The sequence below is a fragment of the Lytechinus variegatus genome, chromosome 8 (genome assembly GCF_018143015.1).
Source record: "Lytechinus variegatus isolate NC3 chromosome 8, Lvar_3.0, whole genome shotgun sequence".
NCBI lineage: Eukaryota > Metazoa > Echinodermata > Echinoidea > Temnopleuroida > Toxopneustidae > Lytechinus > Lytechinus variegatus.
In genome coordinates, this window is record NC_054747.1 from 10,143,588 (window position 1) to 10,164,703 (window position 21,116).

General features: G+C 36.2%; 1 protein-coding gene across 1 annotated transcript; it reads left to right on the forward strand.

The window, feature by feature from the left end:
- Positions 1 to 1,262: 1,262 nt before the first annotated feature.
- LOC121419954 (zinc finger HIT domain-containing protein 2-like) lies at positions 1,263 to 19,928 on the forward strand. The gene is made up of 10 exons (XM_041614453.1): positions 1,263 to 1,344; positions 7,725 to 7,874; positions 9,091 to 9,230; positions 9,806 to 9,930; positions 12,639 to 12,802; positions 13,723 to 13,792; positions 14,580 to 14,672; positions 15,661 to 15,820; positions 16,777 to 16,920; positions 18,769 to 19,928. Exons 2-10 carry the CDS (start codon positions 7,729 to 7,731, stop codon positions 18,879 to 18,881), a joined length of 1,155 nt encoding a protein of 384 aa, XP_041470387.1. The 5' UTR covers positions 1,263 to 1,344; positions 7,725 to 7,728; the 3' UTR covers positions 18,882 to 19,928.
- The last annotated feature ends 1,188 nt before the right edge of the window (positions 19,929 to 21,116 follow it).

Sequence of the window (21,116 nt, forward strand, 5' to 3'; positions counted from 1 at the left end):
GCCGTGTTGCCATTTTCTTGACATATAGTTTATATGACATTTAGAGACAGCCGTGTTGCCATTTTCTTGACATATAGTCTATATGACATTTAGAGACAGCCGTGTTGCCATTTTCATGACATATAGTCATATGACAATTAGAGACAGCCGTGTTGCCATTTTCTTGACATATAGTTTATATGACATTTAGAGACAGCCGTGTTGCCATTTTCTTGACATATAGTCTATATGACATTTAGAGACAGCCGTGTTGCCATTTTCGTGACATATACATAAATTAACAGGTTATGCAAACTTCTGTAGATGTCTAAATGTGCTTACTGAAAAGAAAATCTTGTTTTGCATGCAATGGCTTCATGAAATTATTACATGTATTTTTATTTTTGTATTTGAAATTCTATTACAATATTTAGGGCCTGCTATAACATTTTTGCCTTGTATATTGAAAATGATCATGATGAAACTATATTTACAAAATTAAATAGTCCTCTCTACCTTACCCTAAAATTAAAATATTTATTTTTTCTAACTCTTAGTGCATTGAATCTTCCGCCAAGTAATTTTTTTAGTAAATTGTAAATTCATGAAATCATATTAAATTAGACTAATATATGCTTTTATAGTGGGGCAATATAATCTACGAGTTGATGTTTTCAAATTTCAACTCCACTGGTATGCTGCAGAACTCGCGGTCGCTTTCCTTGAATTTATGATTGAATTTGGTACTCTAATGGTGGTAATTGCCCTGTTCCATTTTCGAAAAACGACTGGTCTCGCATCTAACTTCGTACGCGCGCACTCATACCTTACCTCTAACTATTGCTAGCTCTATTCTGTTTCGGGTTCGTAGATTCTCTTTTGTTCACGATATCGTGAACATTAAATAGATCTACATGTTTTTCTTAACCCATAAATCATCTGAAATTAATTGGCCAAATCGTGGTTTAGGAAACCACTCATAGATTTGTGTACGCGCATTTGTGTACAAAGTGAATGGAGGTGGAAATAGGGAACCGTGCGTGCGACTGAATAAAGCGCTGCTGTATGAAGTGAACGGTGGTTACCTATATCACGATAATGCCATTAATTCGCAAGAATCTATATTACTCATAAGTCGTAACGAACGATAGAGGAAGAAGAAGAACAGCTACGGCTACATAGTCATAGACTGCACGTAACACGCACACACCGTACTTTCGGACTTCCTTAATTGACCAATCAGAACATGGCTAACGTGCTGTCTTTAACGGGACGTCTGAGACAAGATGTTTCTGGAGATCTGCGTTTGTGTGAAGCTATTCAAGAAAATGAAACTATTTTGGCGCAGACTAGTGTGTGTAATTTGTAAGTCTCATCATAACTTGTCAAAATGTGTTTCTTAATTATCGATAGTCTAGGAATAAACTCTGAAATTGTTGACTTGCTTGAAAATTAGCTTTTTGTATTGACCAACGTTGCGTTGAGGACTTTCAGTGCAGTCCCATGTGTGGAAATCTATGTACCCGTAAGGGCACTAGTAAGTACTAAGTATTCAACCCGGCATAATTCAAAGATTTTGACATATTTCCAAAAATATTTAGAAATATGGAAACTATCTTAATTTCATACCTTTTTTATTTCCAGGGTGATCTGTTGTCGGTATTTTCTTTATCAATCTGTCGACTGTATGCACGTAGGATCGAATTATGCGCCGATGGCCTTTTGCACTGAATTGCACAAGTATTCAACCTAGTGAGGATAGATAGCAAATCTCAAAAGGGTTTACATTGCTAAATTAGTACTAGATCTATGTAAGTCTCTGGCTTTGATTCCCTGTTTGGTCTGATCTCAAATGGTCTAGTCCATAGTCGGATGGGAAGGGCAGATTGAGAGACAGGACTCTTTCATCGCTAGGTTGAATATATAGTCACGTATTGTATTACCGGACACTATCATATTTCCGGACGCGCATAGTACTGCGTACGAAATCAATTTCGTACCGTAAGACTTCCGCAGTTCAATTTCACAGATCAATTAAAAGAACAAGTTTGCAAAAACAAGGCGAAAAAATCCAACTTTTACCTTATTTTTCTCTAAAATGACAGAAAATGCTTAAAATATCATATAACATAGTTTTGCATTAACAATTGATCCCAATTGATCTATTTTCTGATGGCAATACGGACCTAATTTCGGGCCTGATTCGCCGAATTTTAATCTCGTCCGCTCCATCGATCAGATCGTCGACGGCGGCTAGTTCTCAAGGTATATATCCCGGCCGTCCGTGCGCGAGGTAGAGAGCCGTCAACGATCGTCTGCGCATCGATAGAACTTGACTGAGGGGTCACGATATGAACGAGCATAAATACTGGAAAGTGCCATATCGAACACGCAATCAAAAAAATTTTAAAAAAATGAAATTAGTTAGCAAACACCAATTTATTACAAAGATCTGCTCAAAATCGATATAAGAAAGCAAACCAAAACTTAGAATTTACTCATGAGATGATATATCATGAAAAAATCACACCAACTTTTTCTTACACCATTATAATTAAGAATATTTTTACCCGTCCGTGGCGCGTCCGGAATTATGATGTAATTTGTCACGCACGAAAATAATTGTTTTTCGCGGAGGGGTATGCGGCAAGTGCGGTGCAAAGAAAACGGTTGGAAAATATAAAATAATTTCATCATATTCATAATTTTCAGAATATTTGGAATAGCAAGGTATAATTTTTCTTCATTGTATTTCCTCTAGTTGTCATTTTTAAAGCACTGAAATAAAGGTGTCCGGCAATAGGATACACTGCCATAGTAGTGCCAACGGGTTGAATACTAGTGCCGAAAACCGTCGCCGTATAATTCAATCGCCCGCACACACAGTCGACTGGTTGAAGAAAAAAATAACGGAAAAAGAACATGAAGAATAACCAGCATTTGCTCTTAGAAATAAGACAGGTCTGAAATTCAGGTAAATTCTTTGTTTCTATATATTTGAGGAAACTCTCCGAACAGGTTGAATACTAGTGCCCTGGCTTACCGTAAGTTCAATAAAGGATTGCCAATTTTCACTAGCTTAATTTAGTAGCATGCTCAGTATTGTAGATCTACCGGTACTCTTCTAAATGACAGAAATTTACCCTTGAAATGCACCTTATATTTTCTTTTAAATTGAAATTGCAAAGTTAGTCAGGCGAGCCTCACAGTCACACATCATGCCATTCATGGGCACTCGGCATGCTCGGGGTTCATTGGACGGCTCAGAAAATACCAGAAATATTCTTCAATAAACAATGTTGCAAAATGCCGTTTTGAAGAAGAATTTGTAGATAAAGATCATTATTTAACAAATAATAATTTTTTTATTTTTTTTGGGGGGGCCGTCGTGTCGTCAGGGGGAAATAGCCAGTCGCCCTCGAGTTTTACTTACGCTGGTATATACCACTCCTAGTACCAATGAGGTCCAAACATTAAATGTATGTGTTGGAAACGGTTACTGTTTCCTGCACCCAAGTATTTTTTGATATATCTCACTAAATACAAGGTTTGTGCTCATTTCATTGAATTTATGATGAGATTGTTAGATATAATCCTACTCCTACTTTGAATGTAATAAAATAAAGGGAAACTTACATTTGAGTCCTTTTTCGATCTTTTCTTGGCAGTCAGTGAGTTAAAAATGACGTAAAAATCACTATTTAACAGATTATTAATTAAAAAATAAAAAGCAAACAAAAAGAAAACGCCTTGGAAATAATGCAAAAAACCTAACGATTTGGCCGCGTTGTTAACAACTATCGCAAGGGGCGCTCTATTTATAAATAAAAGAGAATGTACAGCTGTCTACCGCGACGTGATTTACCGCAAGATTTGGTACAAATCCGTGGGAATTCTGCAGAAAATACATCAAAAGAACTTTTCTTTTAAAAGTCCCAAGAATGAACTCCAAGAAAGGTCAACAATGCATAGGTTTCACAGGTCCCAGTATTTGGAATAATCTCCCTATCAACATCTGCTCATGTCCTTCACTGCAATTATTCAAAAACAAACTAAAGACCTATTTATTTTCTTTGTAATATCCATTTGATTAATATTGTTAGCACTTGGAGAGCAGAATATTCAACATAATTATAATATGATACTGTAAAGCGCTTTGAGCATGTTTACATGGAAAAGCGCTATATAAATATTAAATGTATGTATGTATGTATGTACCAATTAAACATTATTATCGTATGAAATACATTATACATACCTTGTACATTTTTTAAGAAAGTAATATAAATGCTCAGTTCTGAGCTAGGGGTGGCCCAAATGCCCGTGAGTGGAGTCCCAGTTTATTAACATGGGTAAGTATTGTGGTGTCGCTTAGAGTGGTCAGTACAGCATAATGTTAGAGCTTTGACCTGAGGCTTTCACCATGAGGCCATGAGCAATTGACTGCAGCATTTGGGGTTCGAGAGGCTTTAAACCTTTTCCGTACTCTCTGCTTCGCTTGTTCACTGCAACCACCCTGCCTGTGTAACAATACACATTTAAACAATTCTTTATAATTTCACATTTGTAATACAAAATACTCGGTTCCATACAGTTATGAATTTGTTTTCATCATTAATTTTGGGATCATTTTTTTATTCACCAGAGTGCTCAAAAACTTTCATTTTAAGCATATTTTTGCATCGGCTCTCTATTAATGAAAAGTACAGTTGACCTGAATTGTCATCAAACAATCTTTCCTTTTGATTAAAAAAGAAATGAATAGTTTAAAGAATTCAATCTACTTCAGAGCCAAGTAATGTAATAGAAACTGACAGTGTAAATAAAAATCAAGCACTTATCCCCAAGAACAAGATAAGAAAATCCAAACATGGCGTCTTTTTCATCACATCATAACCTTGTTGGATATGTGCTCTGATTCACACCTATTTTTCATATATCGTACATGTAGACTAGGTAGAATTCATGCCAATTTGAGGATAACTGGGCATATAACCTATTAGACTGTGGGATGGACAAGGAAAATGTCTCTAGTTTTTCATTTCCGTGGGGCGGCAAATACAACCACGGTTCTTGGACATGATAATATGTAAAATATTATGAGTGAATACATGCATAATGTTGCCATCGGTAAATTCTGCTCCTGACCTCAAAATTAAAATAATAATATGCAAAATCGTACCATTGACTCGACTGGAAATTCCGCCATTCACCCCGTGTGTTAAGGACTTCCGTGAACGCGCGCAAGCGTGCACAATGCATGTAACCTCGTTCGCGTTTTATTTTTTTTTATTCGCTGTACATGATATACGTTAGATACAGAATATACGATGGCGGATAAGATTTCGTCGTCTTCGTCGTGTTTTGACAGCGAAAATGACGATTTATCACTAGCAAATATATGCTACATGCACGTCTTACCCAAGGAAAGAGGGCCAGTAAATTCCTTTCAAGTAAAGAGCTAGAACAAATTTAAGCCTTTGCTGCATTTGTTAATTGATGTAGACTACCTGGGACTTCAGAATAAAAATAGCTATTCGTGCAGCAGAGAAGTTTGCGACTGACTTGGCATGCAACCCGGTCCATCCCAGGGAGCAGTGGCTTAACAGTGCAGGGGGGGGGGGAAGCTATCCCCTGGGGGAGTTCACCGGGAACTTAAAGGGGAAAAAGAAAAGGGGAGAATGAAAGGGGAAAAAAGAAAAGGGGGAGAATGAAAGGGAAAAAAGAGGAACTGGAAAAGGAAAGAAAGAACAGATAGATTGTCATGAAAAGGTGATTTTATTTTTTTAAAAATAAGCATGCATGCAAAATCATAAACAAAATCTTGTTTACCGTGGCGTACAGACCAAGAAAAAAAAGGAAAAGGAAAGAGAGAAGGGTGAAAAATATGTTATCTTCTTTAACATTATGTCAAAATCTGAAATTGGATTTTTGTATATAATAAAAATGTATAATTTTTTGCTCACTCGCATTGTTTTTTTTCCCGATACACCATATCGCCCCTCAAAATGTTGCCTCATGACGCCATTGCCTGCCCCTCCCCCCTTTGAGAAGCAAAATACTAAAATTTGTAATGTAAATATGCCATTAAAACAAAGGTGTGCCCCCTCTTTTGAAATTGAAGACCCTTTTTTTCCGTGTACGAAATATACTTCATTGTGGGTGAAAACCTTCTTTTTCATTTTTTTTGCTTGTCAATTGGTTGAAAAACTTTTTTTTGGGGGGGGGGGGGGCTGGTCGAAACTTTCCTCTGAAAAATTAGCCCCCTTTTGGAAAATCATGGATCTGCCCCTGATAAGACCGGAGATTTTTTTGCTCTTGCCCCTCCTGCATGGCCACCGACCCGTTACGCTCCTGCCCAGCCCGACCAGCATTGCAGCAAGATCCGAATGGATCAAACTAACGTTATAGATGTAACGCGTTACATCTTGCTCAGAGCCAGGTCAAACATCGTTCGTATCACCAGCATTCCAGCAATCAAACTATCGAAGGTGAAAAAGATACAGAGGATGATTTTGAGATGGTGATCCTTGTTATAGCGATCTTTGTCCATGCCAAAATTGTTTCACTTTGTGCTTTTGCATTTCATTCTGTGCAAAAGTGAAGCAGTACAAGCTTTGATGATTTTTGTATAGGTCTAGATTTCTTAATTGAATCGATACATAATGTGACTCATGTCATGACTTACTTAACCGCCACATTTACAAGCCTATGAATAGAAGACGAAGTAAGTCATGAGTCACATTATTCATCGACTCAATTAAGAAATCTAGATGTAGACCTATACAAAAAAAATCATCAAAGTTTGCACCGCTTCACTTTTGCAGAGAGTGAAATGCAAGAGCACAAAGTGAAAACAAATTATACCTTCGATCGATTGATTGCTCAATGCTGGTGATACGAAAGATGTTTGACCTGGCTCTGGGCAAGATGTAAACGCGGTAGGCCTACATCGAACATCTATATTTATTTTGATCCATTCGGATCTTGCTGAAAGCTGGTCGGACGTCGGGCTGGTCTCCCGGGGCCGGGCTGCATGCAAGTCAATCGCAAACTTCTCTGCTGCACGAATAGCTATTTTTATTCTGAAGTCCCAGGTAGTCTACATCAACGAATGCAGCAAAGGCTTAAATTTGTTCTAGCTCTTTACTTGAAAGGAATTTACTGGCCCTCTTTCCTTGGGAAAGACGTGCATATAGCATATATTTGCTAGTGATAAATCGTCATTTTCGCTGTCAAAACACGACGAAGACGACGACATCTTATCCGCCATCGTACATTCTGTATTATAACGTATATCATGTACAGCGAATAAAAAAAAATAAAACGCGAACGAGGTTACATGCATTGTGCACGCTTGCGCCCGTTCACGGAAGTCCTTAACACACGGGGTGAATGGCGGAATTTCCAGTCGAATCAATGGTACGATTTTGCATATTATTATTTTAATTTTGAGGTCAGGAGCAAAATTTACCGATGGCAACATTGTGCAGGTATTCACTCATAATATTTTACAAATTATCATGTCCAAGAACCGTGGTTGTATTTGCCGCCCCACGGAAAGTCACAATTTTAGCGACCATCCCACAGTCTATATTAAATATAGATCACTTTATACATAAGTTTTCAGTTTTAGTAGTTGACAAATTAAAACATACAATACTGGAACATGTATTGGGGGATTTTATTTGGTTTTATGAAATGAAAAATAAACAAAATCACCAATTTGTTTTTTTCTCACCAAGGTGCATGAAACTCCAGGCATCATACACCTGCCCAAGATGCAACATTTCTTATTGCTCCCTCGCTTGTTACAAGAGTGAGAAACATGCAGACTGCTCAGAGTCGTTCTACAAAAACAACTTCATCCAAGCGCTGAAGGAAACCAAAGGAAGGTATTTATGATATTGCCCCTACTAGGTAGGGGAGACCGGGATTAGTTGGAACGCGGGGTAAGTTGAAACATTGTAATTTTCTTTGATGCCTGTAAAATAAATGTATGCAATAATGCCTTCAATTTATTGCCATTAATAATACAACACTGTTGTATTATTAATGGCAATAACTTGAGGGCAGTATTGCATAAATTTAATTTACAGGCGTTAAAGAAAATTAAAATGTTTCAACTTACCCCGCATTCCAACTAACCCCGGTCTCCCCTACTCATATCACAGTGATGATGATGATGATGCACAGCATTTGTATAACACCATATATTTGTCAAAGACATTCAAAGCTGAATTGGAGGAGCCAGCCAATCTGGGTTGCCAAGAAGGGCGCGCACACAGAACTGTGACCCGCAGGTCTCTCCTCCCGATAACTGGTTGGGGAATGCAGGTGGACCACTACACCGGGGTTTCCCCCAACTCTTATTTGAATAGTGCAGTGGGTTCTTAACGTGCAAAGGTGGTTACTCTCCTCTACACGGGGCCTCCATTTAACATCCTATCCGAGGGACAGAGTGTTTTTCCACTGTAACATAGCCTGCATCTATGAAACATGGGAGAGACATTTACACAGAACGCACTGACTTCAGTCATCCGCCCGGGCTGCACTCGAACCCACGATCTTTGGTTCGACGGCCAGACGCTTTACCGACTGAGCCAAATTCGCTCTCAATGACAGTGACACTTTATGACCAATCTTTGGTTGGACTTTATACTAATAACAAAATTCCTAGAAATTGACAGTTATCTTTACATATGTTGGTATGATGTGATGAATCTTAAAGTGCTTCTCGATATGAATTAAAGAATGCATGTGAGTTTAGTCGCAAGCCTATATCAAAATGATACAAAGTGCCATTTCCATGAGTAATGGTTTGGGTAACCCTAACAAAACAAGGCTTTTGAGAGGGGTTGGGAAGAACCAAATTTAAATGATAGATACAGGAGTGCATGTACACGATTAAAGTCGATAAAGCTTTATACTGTGATTTTAGTCCTGAAAGTATGATAATTGATCTTGTATTTATTCAGCCAATGCTTTCTTTTCAAGAAAGCAATTCAAGAAAGCCAATCTTTTTAAATGACTAGATATTTATATAAATGAAAGTGTGACTTTGTAAACCACTGCGTTTGAAATTAAACTGTATCGTATTCCTGCCAATAGCTCTGATGATAAGAAGGCCGTGCTGGAGATGCTTTCCAGGCTTGATGCAGAAGAAATCGCTGATGACAGCGATGATGATGATGCAGATGGCAGTGAAGGGACTGAAAGTCTGGAGAAGAGACTAGCTGGTCTAGATCTTGGTAAGAAAGGTTCCTCATCATATCTCATCTTGGCCCTGTAACACAAAGCTTTGCGATTGATCGTAGCGGGGATTTTTGATCAATGTTTGCAATGAAGTATTCAAATCAACAGTAAGAGCAATTTCTAATATGTGTGTTTTACAGGATGCAGGCTGTTAACTCTTTGCTCTCTCTAAAGGCTACTGGATTACTTTCATTGGTAGTGTGGCCATCTATATATATATACAACTGAAGTGATACCCTATCAAAATAAGTTTATTTTCCTCGTTTTACTGGGAGCTGCAACTCACAAGTTCTTATAAGGTTTTCAGTAGTTTTTGTGTTTCTCTTATACGTGTCATTTTCATTCTTGTTGATGTTGTATATATTGTATTGCATATTGAAAATAAATGAATTGGACTGAACTGATTTACTCAAAATGAACAATCATGGACCTGGGTAGTCCTTAGACTTATACTCAGAGTGCATGAGATGCATACTCCATCCCTCCCTTTGAACTGTTGAATGTCATACGTTTTTATCTTGTAATTACAGTAAGTCTATGACAATAATATGTTGTATTTTCAATTCTTCAGACAATGAGCCAGATAAAGTCTGGGAGAAGTTGACCAAGCAGGAGAGGCAAGAGTTTGAGGAGGTCGTGCGTGCAGGAGCTATGGGATCTATGCTGGAACAATGGACTCCCTGGTGGACCAAGCATGTAAGTAATCTGGGCCCCGTCTGTCAATGAGTTACGATTGATCCAATCAATGATAACTCTGTGGAAATCCATCAGTGTCATAATTTTTTTCTACAGGTAATTTACACAACGTCCTTCGTAAACAAAGAGAAGCACAGTGAATTTTTATGAAAACATTGAAAGCATTTGACACCATCGACCACCATATTTTACTTAAAAAATTATATCATTATGGTATTCGTGGTGTTCCACACCAGTGGTTTTCTAATTATTTACTTAATAGAAAACAGTATGTGGTGGTCGATGGTGTCGAATCTGATTATATGAATGTTGACATTGGAGTACCACAGGGATCAGTACTTGGACCGCTTCTTTTTATTATTTATATCAATGATATTATCAATTCGTCTAAAATACTTAATTTTTCATTATTTGCAGATGACACTGTCGTTTATCACTCACATTCTAACATAGTTCAACTGGTTTCACTTTTAAATGAAGAATTAAATAAATTGAATGTTTGGTTTAAATGTAACAAGCTATTTCTAAATTATGATAAGACAAAATATGTAATTTTTCATAAGAAGAAAAAGAAAATACCTTATTCAATTGAATCTGTTAAAATAGACAATATTTTTATTGAACGTAAGCAAAGTATATTTTTCTTGGGTATTCACATCGAGGAGTGTCTTGATTGGAAATGTCATATTGATTATATCTGTTCTAAAATTTCTCGTAGTACTGGTATCTTGTATAAATTAAAAAATATTCTTCCAAGGAACATATTAATGAAAATTTATAATTCAACAATCCTTCCACATTTAAATTATTGCAATGTCATCTGGGGAAATACATACAAAACAAAACTAGACAAAATTTATAAGTTACAGAAACGCATAACTCGGTTAATTACAAATAGTCATCATTTATCCTCAAGTTTGCCACTGTTTTTAAAAATGAAAATTATTCCTGTAACTTACTTAATAAAGCTTAATACATCCATGTTCATGTTCAAATTTCACAAAAACCTTTTACCGCCTGTTTTTATTGATATGTTCCAACCAAATTCTGCATTTCATAATTATTCAACTCGTCAAAGCAAAAATTTACATATTCCTCTTTGTCATTCAACATTACTCTATAATTCCTTATCTTCTGTTGGGGTACGCGAATGGAATAAGCTAAATTACGATATAAGATCCAGTACTACGATAAATCGATTTAAGTGTATGTATAAGAAACTTATATTTAGTAAAATGTTGTCCATGGCTGAGTAGGATACTGATCTATTTCATCTTCTACAGCTTCTTTTTTCAGCTTTCTTGCTTGTATCACTCTTCACTCTCTTTCCTTTCCTATTTTCTCTATGATCTCGAGCTGTATGTTTGCTGTGTATGGATTGATGCGTGGATGTACATGTATTGGGATGGTTGTGTATGTGAGTGTATGGTGTGTGTGTGTGTATGTGTGCAAACTATACTCTTAATATTTTACATGTATTTTTTATGTAGGGCCCAGCTTATAAGCAGTTTTGCTTCTTTTGGGTCCTGGCCATTTTTAAATTGTATCTTGTTTGTCAATGATTGATTTGTATTATACTTATTTTATGATGTTCATGTACTCTGTTTTTAGATGGTCAAATAAATGAAATGAATGAAATGAATGAAAGATCAATGATTATACATCATAGTTAGAAAATATTTCAGAACAAACATGCATAACAGATGTTGACATTTCTGGCCATCAATAGTTGCGATTGATCAGATCAATCGCAACTTTGTAAGACGAGACCTGTTCTTAATACAAATAATGATAATAATTAAAGGGTTCTTGTATAGTGTATGTCACACTGTGATATAACGTTTCTATGCGCTTCTAAGGTCACTATATTACCCCGGCTTTTACCCTGGGGAGACCGGGGTAAGTTGAAACATTGTAATTTTCTTTAACGCCTGTAAAATAATTTTATGCAATTCCACCCTCAATTTATTGCTATTAATAATACAACAGTGTTGAATTATTATTGCAATAAATTGAAGGCAGTATTGCATAAATTTATCTTACAGGCATTAAAGAAAATTACAATATTTCATTAACTTACCCCATGTTCCAACTAACCCCGTTCTCCCCTACAGTGCACAAGCGTTTGAAGGAGTGAATTCCTGCCCATTACCCATTTTCCTAGTGGGATGTGTGCAGCATAATGTGTATTAATTTCTCTTGCTGAAAGAAATAATGGCATGGCTCGGATTCGAACCCATGAACTCTTGTTTCAAAGTTCAGGACTATCCACTGGGCCACAGTGCTCCAATTATGCAAGATACTTGGTTCATTGGGTCAAATAAAAGCTTCAATAACTTCCTAAAACCATGACGTGCGACGTAAATTTTGACTGCATGCAGTTGGGAATTCGTATAGTTTTAACCCTAATTTACCTGGGCTATTTTGTAAGTTTAAAGTCCATGGATCTAGGCCACGGATCGCAACAAAAGTTTGCACAAAGGTAGAGAATGACATAATCTACGCCATATATTCATGAAATCAGACCTTTTGCTGTATTTCACTAATCAATGCTCCTAGAAAGCTATTTTTTCGTGAGAATATTCTTGGTGGTATTCGTAACAACTACAAACAAAAAACAAATGTCATATGTATTTTATTGTTTAAAAAAATTCTTTTGTATTTCTTTGTTTTTCATCATTTTATTTTTGCCGCAACTCTGTCTCCAGGACAGGGAACTCATCAGTGAGGTAGTAGAGGAAACACAGAGGAAGAAAGGGTCAAAGGTCACCACCTCTGACCCTCCAAAGCTGCTAGACTCTGTCCCCAGGCTTTCTGAGCTGCTCAAGACACCCCCTTCGCCTCTTATTGTCTTCAATATGATCAATGTGCTGTATCCTTTGATATTATTTTGAATTTAGCTTGCAAAATGCAGTCAAAATTAATGACTGAATTATTTAAGTCACATACTGTCATTTTGCACATACCATCTTGTTCAAATAGACAATAAATGTATTCATGATAGATGCCCAAAGTTCTTAATCTTATCTTTAATTTGTATCCAAATTTTTTAGAGTTTGGGTTTAAAATCAAGAAACACGATCATTATGTCTATGAAATAGCCATAGCGTCACTCTGTCTTGGAACTATCACTTCTGAGGAAGTAACTTTAGTTTAACTTGTTTGTTTGATATATTTCATTTCGTATTTATTTACTTGTAGGGGAGATCATTGCAGTTATGATTCAATAATTATTACATTTTAAACGTACAAAACTAATCACCTGTTTACTCAACCCATTCACCCTTCCATTATGTATAATACTTTTGATCAGTAAATGAAAACAGTTTAACTCACAAAACTAATATTATTTCTACTACAATGTCTGAAGTTGTTTCACTTGAGTCAAAGTTGACGTGGGTTATATATGTCCTGGGGTGATAGATCTTTTTCCGTTGCTGGTCCCCGTTTGTGGAATTCAATCCCATCGGACATTAAGTTGTGCCAGTCAAGAGAGCTATTCCACAAAAAATTAAAGACTTTCCTCATGAGGGAAGCATTTCCTTAACTGTTGTGTGATAAGCCCGAATTGTTATTTTGACTACCAACTTTTAACTGATTGTGTATTTTTCTTGTCAGTTTGTTCAATTTTTGTGTATTTATTTATTTCATTTCTGTTTTATATAAGTTAATTGTGCACCTTGAGTGTCATCGACAGATATGTGCGCTATACAAATCTTTAATTATTATTATTATATATATATAATTCAATGTGTATTATATAGCTGTTATCCTTAAGCCATCCTGATTCAGGTATTGCTATGCCTTTGTCGTGAGATTCTACAATGGATCACATATGGACATACCGCTACATGCATGCCAGGTATTCAATCTTATTCGGTCTTGTCACTCTGTTAGTTGAAAATTATGGAGAGGCCAGTGAAATGCATGCTCTTTCCTTAATATTACATCTTTCCAATGAGAGATGATATTTTTGGTCTCTCCTTATTCTCTTTCTGTTCTTCTCCTTTTGGTTTTCTTTCTCCTCCTCCTTTTTCTTCTTCTTTTCTAATCTCCTCTCCTCTTCTTCCTCTTGTATTTCTTCTTCTTTTCTACTCTCCTCTCTTCTTCCTCTTGTATTTCTTCTTTTTCTTCTTCTTTTTCTTCTTCTTTTCTACTCTCCTCTCTTCTTCCTCTCGTATTTCTTCTTCTTTTTCTTCTTCTTTTCTACTCTCCTCTCTTCTTCCTCTCGTATTTCTTCTTTTTCTTCTTCTTTTCTACTCTCCTCTCTTCTTCCTCTCGTATTTCTTCTTTTTCTTCTTCTTTTCTACTCTCTCCTCTTCTTCCCCTCTTATTTCTTCTTTTTTTCCTCTCCCTCTTGATCTTCTTCCACAAGTTTCTTCGTTTTCTGCTTGTACATATTCTCTCTTTACGAGTTTAATTTTGTTTACTGAATAAAATATTGTTTTGATGTATATTCATCTTTAATAGCCATTATTTCCATACTCTTTTCTGTTGTCTCTATTTCCATTTTCTTTTTATTCCCCCTTTTTACAGTTCACTTAAAATAATTGAAGTGACAGCTCCCCCTTCTTAAATTGCAACGTTGTCTTAACTTACAAATGCATTCAGATATTTCCACCTGTTTTTTCATCCCTGTATTTCTACAGTGCTTTCTAGAAGTGTGCCCTGGATTGTCGGCTAATGTCAGTTTTTCATCGACAGAGGATGCTATTGAAAGTGCAATTCAGACCATTACTCAGGCAAGCATAGGGGATAATATCTTAAAGTATCGATGACCTTTCCAAACTTAGGTTTTGTTACCTTAATTAATTGTATGTATCTGATAATAATCTTGGTTGGTTTGAAAATAATGAGTTTATTTACATCAAGATTGTTACACACCCCTAAAAAATAAATATATAAAATCTCTTATATTGTAGCATATGTTTTTTTAGTATTATCAACCAGTTTAGCTAGAATCAAGTTTTGCTTTAAACAAACAAATAACGTATTGTTTCAATACTGAGGGACCGTATAACAAGCCGGGCTTCCAAAGGTCTCCTCATCTTCCTTGTCTTTATATTACTTTCCTTAATTATCAATATTTGTTGCTTTTAAACGTTTTCGACATATGCGTTAGCATATAATCGTACATGTATCTTGTTATATGTTACCCGGTACTTTTTCAAGGAGGATCAAAAAAGTTCATTCATTTATTCATTCGTACATTCATTCATTCATATATATTTTTGCAACTTCGCCCAAAGTTTGTATTTTTCCTTCAATAACAATTTTTTTAGCCTGTCTTAAGCCGTGTTAATTCTGTATATAACTATTCCAAATCATTACTAGATTATATGACTGTTTATGCCCTAACATAGCTATGATGAATCATCAGTTTTACATGAAAATTAATGTTGTTTGGGTGTCTGATTAGAAGATTTCTTTCTTTTCTCTTGATATAAAACCTTATCCAAAGCTTGGAAAATATTTTGTCTGTAGCTTTCTGATATTTACGCACTAAATTTGTTAGCCATTTATGGATACATTGTAGCTTTGGCCTAGACACGTTTTGCTTCATTAGGATCTTGTGATGATTTGTTGTTTTGCAGCTGATAAAACAAGTCAAATTCTACATGTTTCTCAGAAATCAAAGCAATCTTATCATTCAAAGTAGATTTGGCATTTAAAAATAAGTTTGGCTCCATTATTACTGATATTCTCAAAATCATCTTTTTTCTTTAACAGCTGAAATCTGTCTCAAGTGAAAGGAAGCATTTGATTTCTCTCATCCGGGATGTCATTCATATCATGCTTGGTAGAAGCAAATCGTCCCCGTCTTTCTACGTAGAATCTGCACTATCAGACCTTCATCAGCTTTTCAAACAAGCAAAACTGATCTACAAAGGTATGTTGATTAGACTTGTAGGTATAGTGGGGGTGTTGTGGTCTGGTGGTTTGGACTTGTCTTCCAGTCAGAGGGTCGTTGGTTCGAATCCCAGCCATGGCGTGTTTTCTTTCAGCAAGAAATCTACTACATTTCGCTGAATTTCATGAGCTCTATACTCCCACTCAACTTGACAAAATGAGTCAGGAAGTCAAAAGAAGACGTTGGAATTGGGTAGGTCATGTTTTCAGAAAGCAAGATAACATTGTTACATTGCTCTAACATGGAAACCAGAAGGAAAACAATATAGAGGTCGACCGAAAACAACATGGAGGAGAACGGTAGAGAAGTAGAGAACACCATTGGATGGAAGAGTTCGAACGAGGCCAGGGGTTGTGCTAGAGACCGCCAAAAATGAAAAGAAAGCTTGGAGGTCTTATGTGCCTCAGGGCACGAATGAGTATAGTAGTAGTAGTGCTGAATTTTAAACCAGGTGGAGGTAATGGGTTATCTAGCAGGAATGATTATACTTGGATGTGCTATAGATGGCGCTATACAAATGCCTATTACATGTATTACTATTTTTAATGATTGTTGAAAGGTTGTAGACCCGCTGAAATTATGATTTTTAAATATTCCTAAGAAACCACCTGCATTATATTTTTTCTACAACCAAGCATCACTGAATACCAAAAAGTAATGCACAATGGAATTGAAATTTTCTAAAATGGAATCTATATAAGTAATAAATAACAAATAGAGCAGCTGCTGCATATGGTATGAGAAATTCAAAACATCAAGCAACGAAAAGATCATAGCATTCTTACTCTTTTAGGGATTTGTCAAACCTTCAGCAATATTTTCTCTATGATTTTTTCTTGTACTAAAAGAAAACAATTTATAGTCACAGTGAGCTTCTTGCATGTACTAGAGAAAGTTTAGTGATCCTAGATTTCATTTTTCTCTTTCATTCCCAGTGCCAGAAACAAGTCGCTCTGATATCAAGAAATCCAAATCAGCGATGTTCCTAGCCAAGAAGAAGGTGACCTTTTATCTAGCTTGGGTGAGGGAGAACAGAGGAGTCATGAAATTGAAGGCTGCTGAAGTCAAATTGCTACATAGTAGGTCTATAGACACATGGGCCCGTATTCACAAAGGTTGTTTTGAATACCGTAGGTCGAACCCATGGTTAATGCAGATTTTCTGTATAAATTACGCCTACTTACCGCGTATAGTAAGAAATGTTCAATGCTGATGCGTGATTTTGTCACAGTGCGCCAAATTGATGCCTGTTGCCGTGGTTATCGCATAGAGAACTAGACCAGTTATTATGCGCTTAATAAGTATCCTCTATTATTATTATTATTATCCATGCTGTTTTATTCCCGAGTCCATTGTTTTTAATTAATGAGTCCACTCTTCAAACATTAGACTCATGAATGAAACAGGGTACTAACCATGGCAATAGGCGTCATTTCGGCGCACTGTGAGCGTTATTTTTACAGAAAATCTGCATAAACCGAGGACTCAACCAATTGTTTTCAAACCACCTTTGTGAATTCGGGCCATGATTCTTCTCCTGTGAATGATTGGATTATCAACTTCGAGATCAAGAAGAAGATGAAGAAGGGGAAGAAGAGGAGGAGGAGTAGTGAGAAGAGGAATTGAGAGGGGAAAAAGAGAAGAGAGTAGTAAAAAGAAAGAGGAAGAGAAAGATAAATTAACACTCCCTGTGCCACATTAATATCAAGGAGAAACTTTAAAGGAAACCAAAACCCAGAAGAGAAGTAATCTTATTGAAAAGAGCAAAATGAGAGGAACAATTTAAAAAAAAGTTTCATCAAAATCGGTTATGAAATAAGCAAGTTATGGGAGTTTGAAAACTCTTGTACTTTCTATGGGCATCCTCAAATTGGCAAACGTGCTTCAAAATGGCTGATTTTGTGGACAACTCTCCATTTGTTTTGTAAACAAATTTTCAGATTTTCCTCATTATCTTTCAAATTGCATCTTGCCACCTTCTGAGCACAACATATGTCATGGGAAAATATAATCCACACCATATATGTCAAGGTCAGGAGGAGATAATGTGAAATATGTAAAATAAAGGGGAAAATCTGAAAATATGTGTACAAAACAAATGGAGAGTTGTCCACAAAATCAGCCATTTTGAAGCACGTTTGCCAATTTGAGGATCCACATGGTAAGTACAACAAGACTTTTTAATTGTCCATAACTTGCTTATTTCATAACCGATTTTGATGAAACTTTTTTTAAATTGTTCCTCTCATTTTACTCTTTCCAATAAGATTGCTTCTCTTCTTGGGTTTTGGTTTCCTTTAAGAGCAGTTTACATGGACTATGCTAATTTAGCTCACAAAAGCTTTTGATTGGTTTATTGTAAAGAAAAGCATTGTGTGTGCACAGTACAATGTGATGCACACATAACTATTGTGTATGTGTGTGTGAACAATATTACATGTACATGTAATGCAATCTATGGCCTGTATTCCGAGGGCAGGTTTAATTTAAGCTCTGGTTTTTAAGTTGTGGTTTTACTATGAAAAGCCAGTTGTTACGTAAATCTCTATAAAAACAATAAAGGTTCAATGTATCGGCTCATTCAACTTCCAAAACATTATTAACTGCCTGGGAAGGATAAGTATGACAATTGTCTTCACCATTAAATAATTAGTGCAGAGCACAGTTAACATGAGAAGCATTCACTGTAAACGAAATTTTGAAACATTTGGCTTTCCATAATTTTAGCACAGAGTTAGACCATGGTCTAAGTTTAACCCGACTTCAGAATACGGGCCTGTGTGTATAGTGAATAGAATGTGGCTCGAGTATAACTTGGCAGTTTGCTGTATGTGACTCCAGTCGAACGAAGCGGGCAAAGAGAAGAGTTAATCAATTTATTATTGTGTCAAAAAATATTAATGTTCTCTATTTCTCTCTGTTTGCAGAAACCATGGAGAGGGATTTAGAGAAACACGAGTTGGTGAAGGCTGGGGTAGAGAAAAATCTTGGAGCAGTGCAGCCTAGAAAAACCAGCAAGCTTATTGAAGAAATCAGCTGACCTCTCCATTAAACATTTGGCCACGATGATGGAGGAAGAACTTTTATTGAAATTAGTCATGAAATGTATGGAGTTTAACCTAGAAAGACCAGGCCATTTTGATGCCAATCAAGACTGAGGGGGTGCTGATTCAGCCCCCTCCCTTCAGAACCTAGCCATCAACTGAACAGTTGTGAAAAAAAATGGCATGCATGTTGACCAAGGCATAATCAATAAAACTGGTTATTCAAACTCACCATAAAATCGCTTTATGTAAACTTAGACATAAAATCATAGGTTTGCTCAACATGTAAGTTATTAAAGCCTTGGAATTTTTTACCAACTCTTGCAGATTCTATTTAAATTTTCCTTTACTTTAGGAAAGATGTGTATCAATTTTTGCTAAACATCTTTGGGGGTGAATCAGACCCCAGTATTTTTAGGGGTAACTAATCTTTCATTGACATGTAAAAGTATCGAGTCCAAAAATTTAAAATTGGACATACCGTACTGCAAATGTTGTCCTTCCATTAGTCCACCTGCCACATGTTGAATATTCAGCCAAGTTGAGGTAATTATTTGTTTTTACCAAATTATGCGAAATGTGTGTTCCATACCTCAATTCAAATTTATTGTATATCAGACAGATTTCTGCTGACCTAAATGGTTGACTTCAGCAAATAACCTTTTTATCTTTGGGTTTGGGGCAGAACTCTAAATTCATATATAAGTAAGAAATAGCTTCATCAATGGAATCATGCATTTCTTCGAAAATTTAATTATGCATACCAGCATTTGTTGATTATGCCACAGGGGTCTGCCAATTCTCAGCACAATCGGGCTGGAAACAGCCAAGTTCCTGAGTTGTAGGTTATTTATTGTCTCAAACAGAATATTTTTTACATTAAACAAAAAATTGTTCAACGAAATGTGTGTCTTTGTTGGTGTACTTTGTCGTGAAAAACATACACTAACAATAGAAATAGGCAGGCTTTTGTAGAGGTGCTTAGTGCGAGAGTAGTGCTACTTATACCCTTCGTAGGGATCCCAAATGTGGCCCCGTTAGTCATAATGCAGACCCACCACCCTTCTACAGTTAAAAAAAATTAGTGTTAAAAGGAAACAAAAGTATTTTTGGACGAAAAGAGTATTTACAAAAATTTGTTTCAACGTAACGAAAGCCAGCAAGTTGTAGTGAGATCGTTGAAGACACATGAGAAATGACTCTACTTGAAAACTTGATAATTCACCCCCCTTTTAACCCTAAAAAGACTGGGCTATTTTGGAGGCTAGAAAAACTGGGGGGGGGGCCTTTTGGGCCCCCCCCCTAAGATCTCGGCCGTTGGTCGTCCGATCGCAACCAAATTTGGCACACACATCCTTTGTCATGTCCTCTAAAAGAAAACATAGTCAAAATACTGATATTCATTGTATTTTTTAATATATGCATAATTAATTATGCGAATATGCAAATTTTTATCAAAAAATTGAATTTTTCATACTTTGGTACCTATTGCGGTCCATAAATTCCCGTTTCAAGGTTTTCAGCTGTAAGAAGAGGTTGTTTATCATAAAAATTGTGTTATTTCTTGCTTGAATTATTAGATATGCTTATGCAAATTAGTAATTACTAAATATAGTTGTGCAAGCGATTCTGGTATTTTGCACTACTTTTCTTATGTTTTTCTTTGATTTTAATTTCTTATGTATTTCTTTATTTTTTTATGCAATGTTTTTCATTATTTTCATATCCTAGAACTGCTACTTGAATTCACAAGTGACATGATATAGAAAGAAACAAATAAAAATGTAGTTAGAAAACAATGTGTATAACATTCATTCAAATACCATACACTTTACACACAAACGAATACAAATTTCAATTTCTTACGTGACATGTGATACGAAAATGTTACGTAACTCCGCAACCGCGGCATGGGGGTATACAAATTTGGTATCAAAATTTGCGCAAAACTCAAGAGAAAAAAGTCATGAAATGGCGGCGCGAACGCTTCATGCGCAAAAAAGTTATCGCGATTTATGTACAGGGGGGGGCCTAAAAGGCCCCCCCCCCAGTCTTTTTAGGGTTAAACATGTGCTTGTAGGCTAGAATTTCCTTGTTCTCTTCATTCAACAATTACTGGCCCCGACAGTAATTTTTACCAGTCTGGGACTGTCGGATCGGCGCTAGCGTCACACACTCTCTATAATACATACTCCATGATTGGAAAAAAAAAAGAGTAACAAATCATAAAA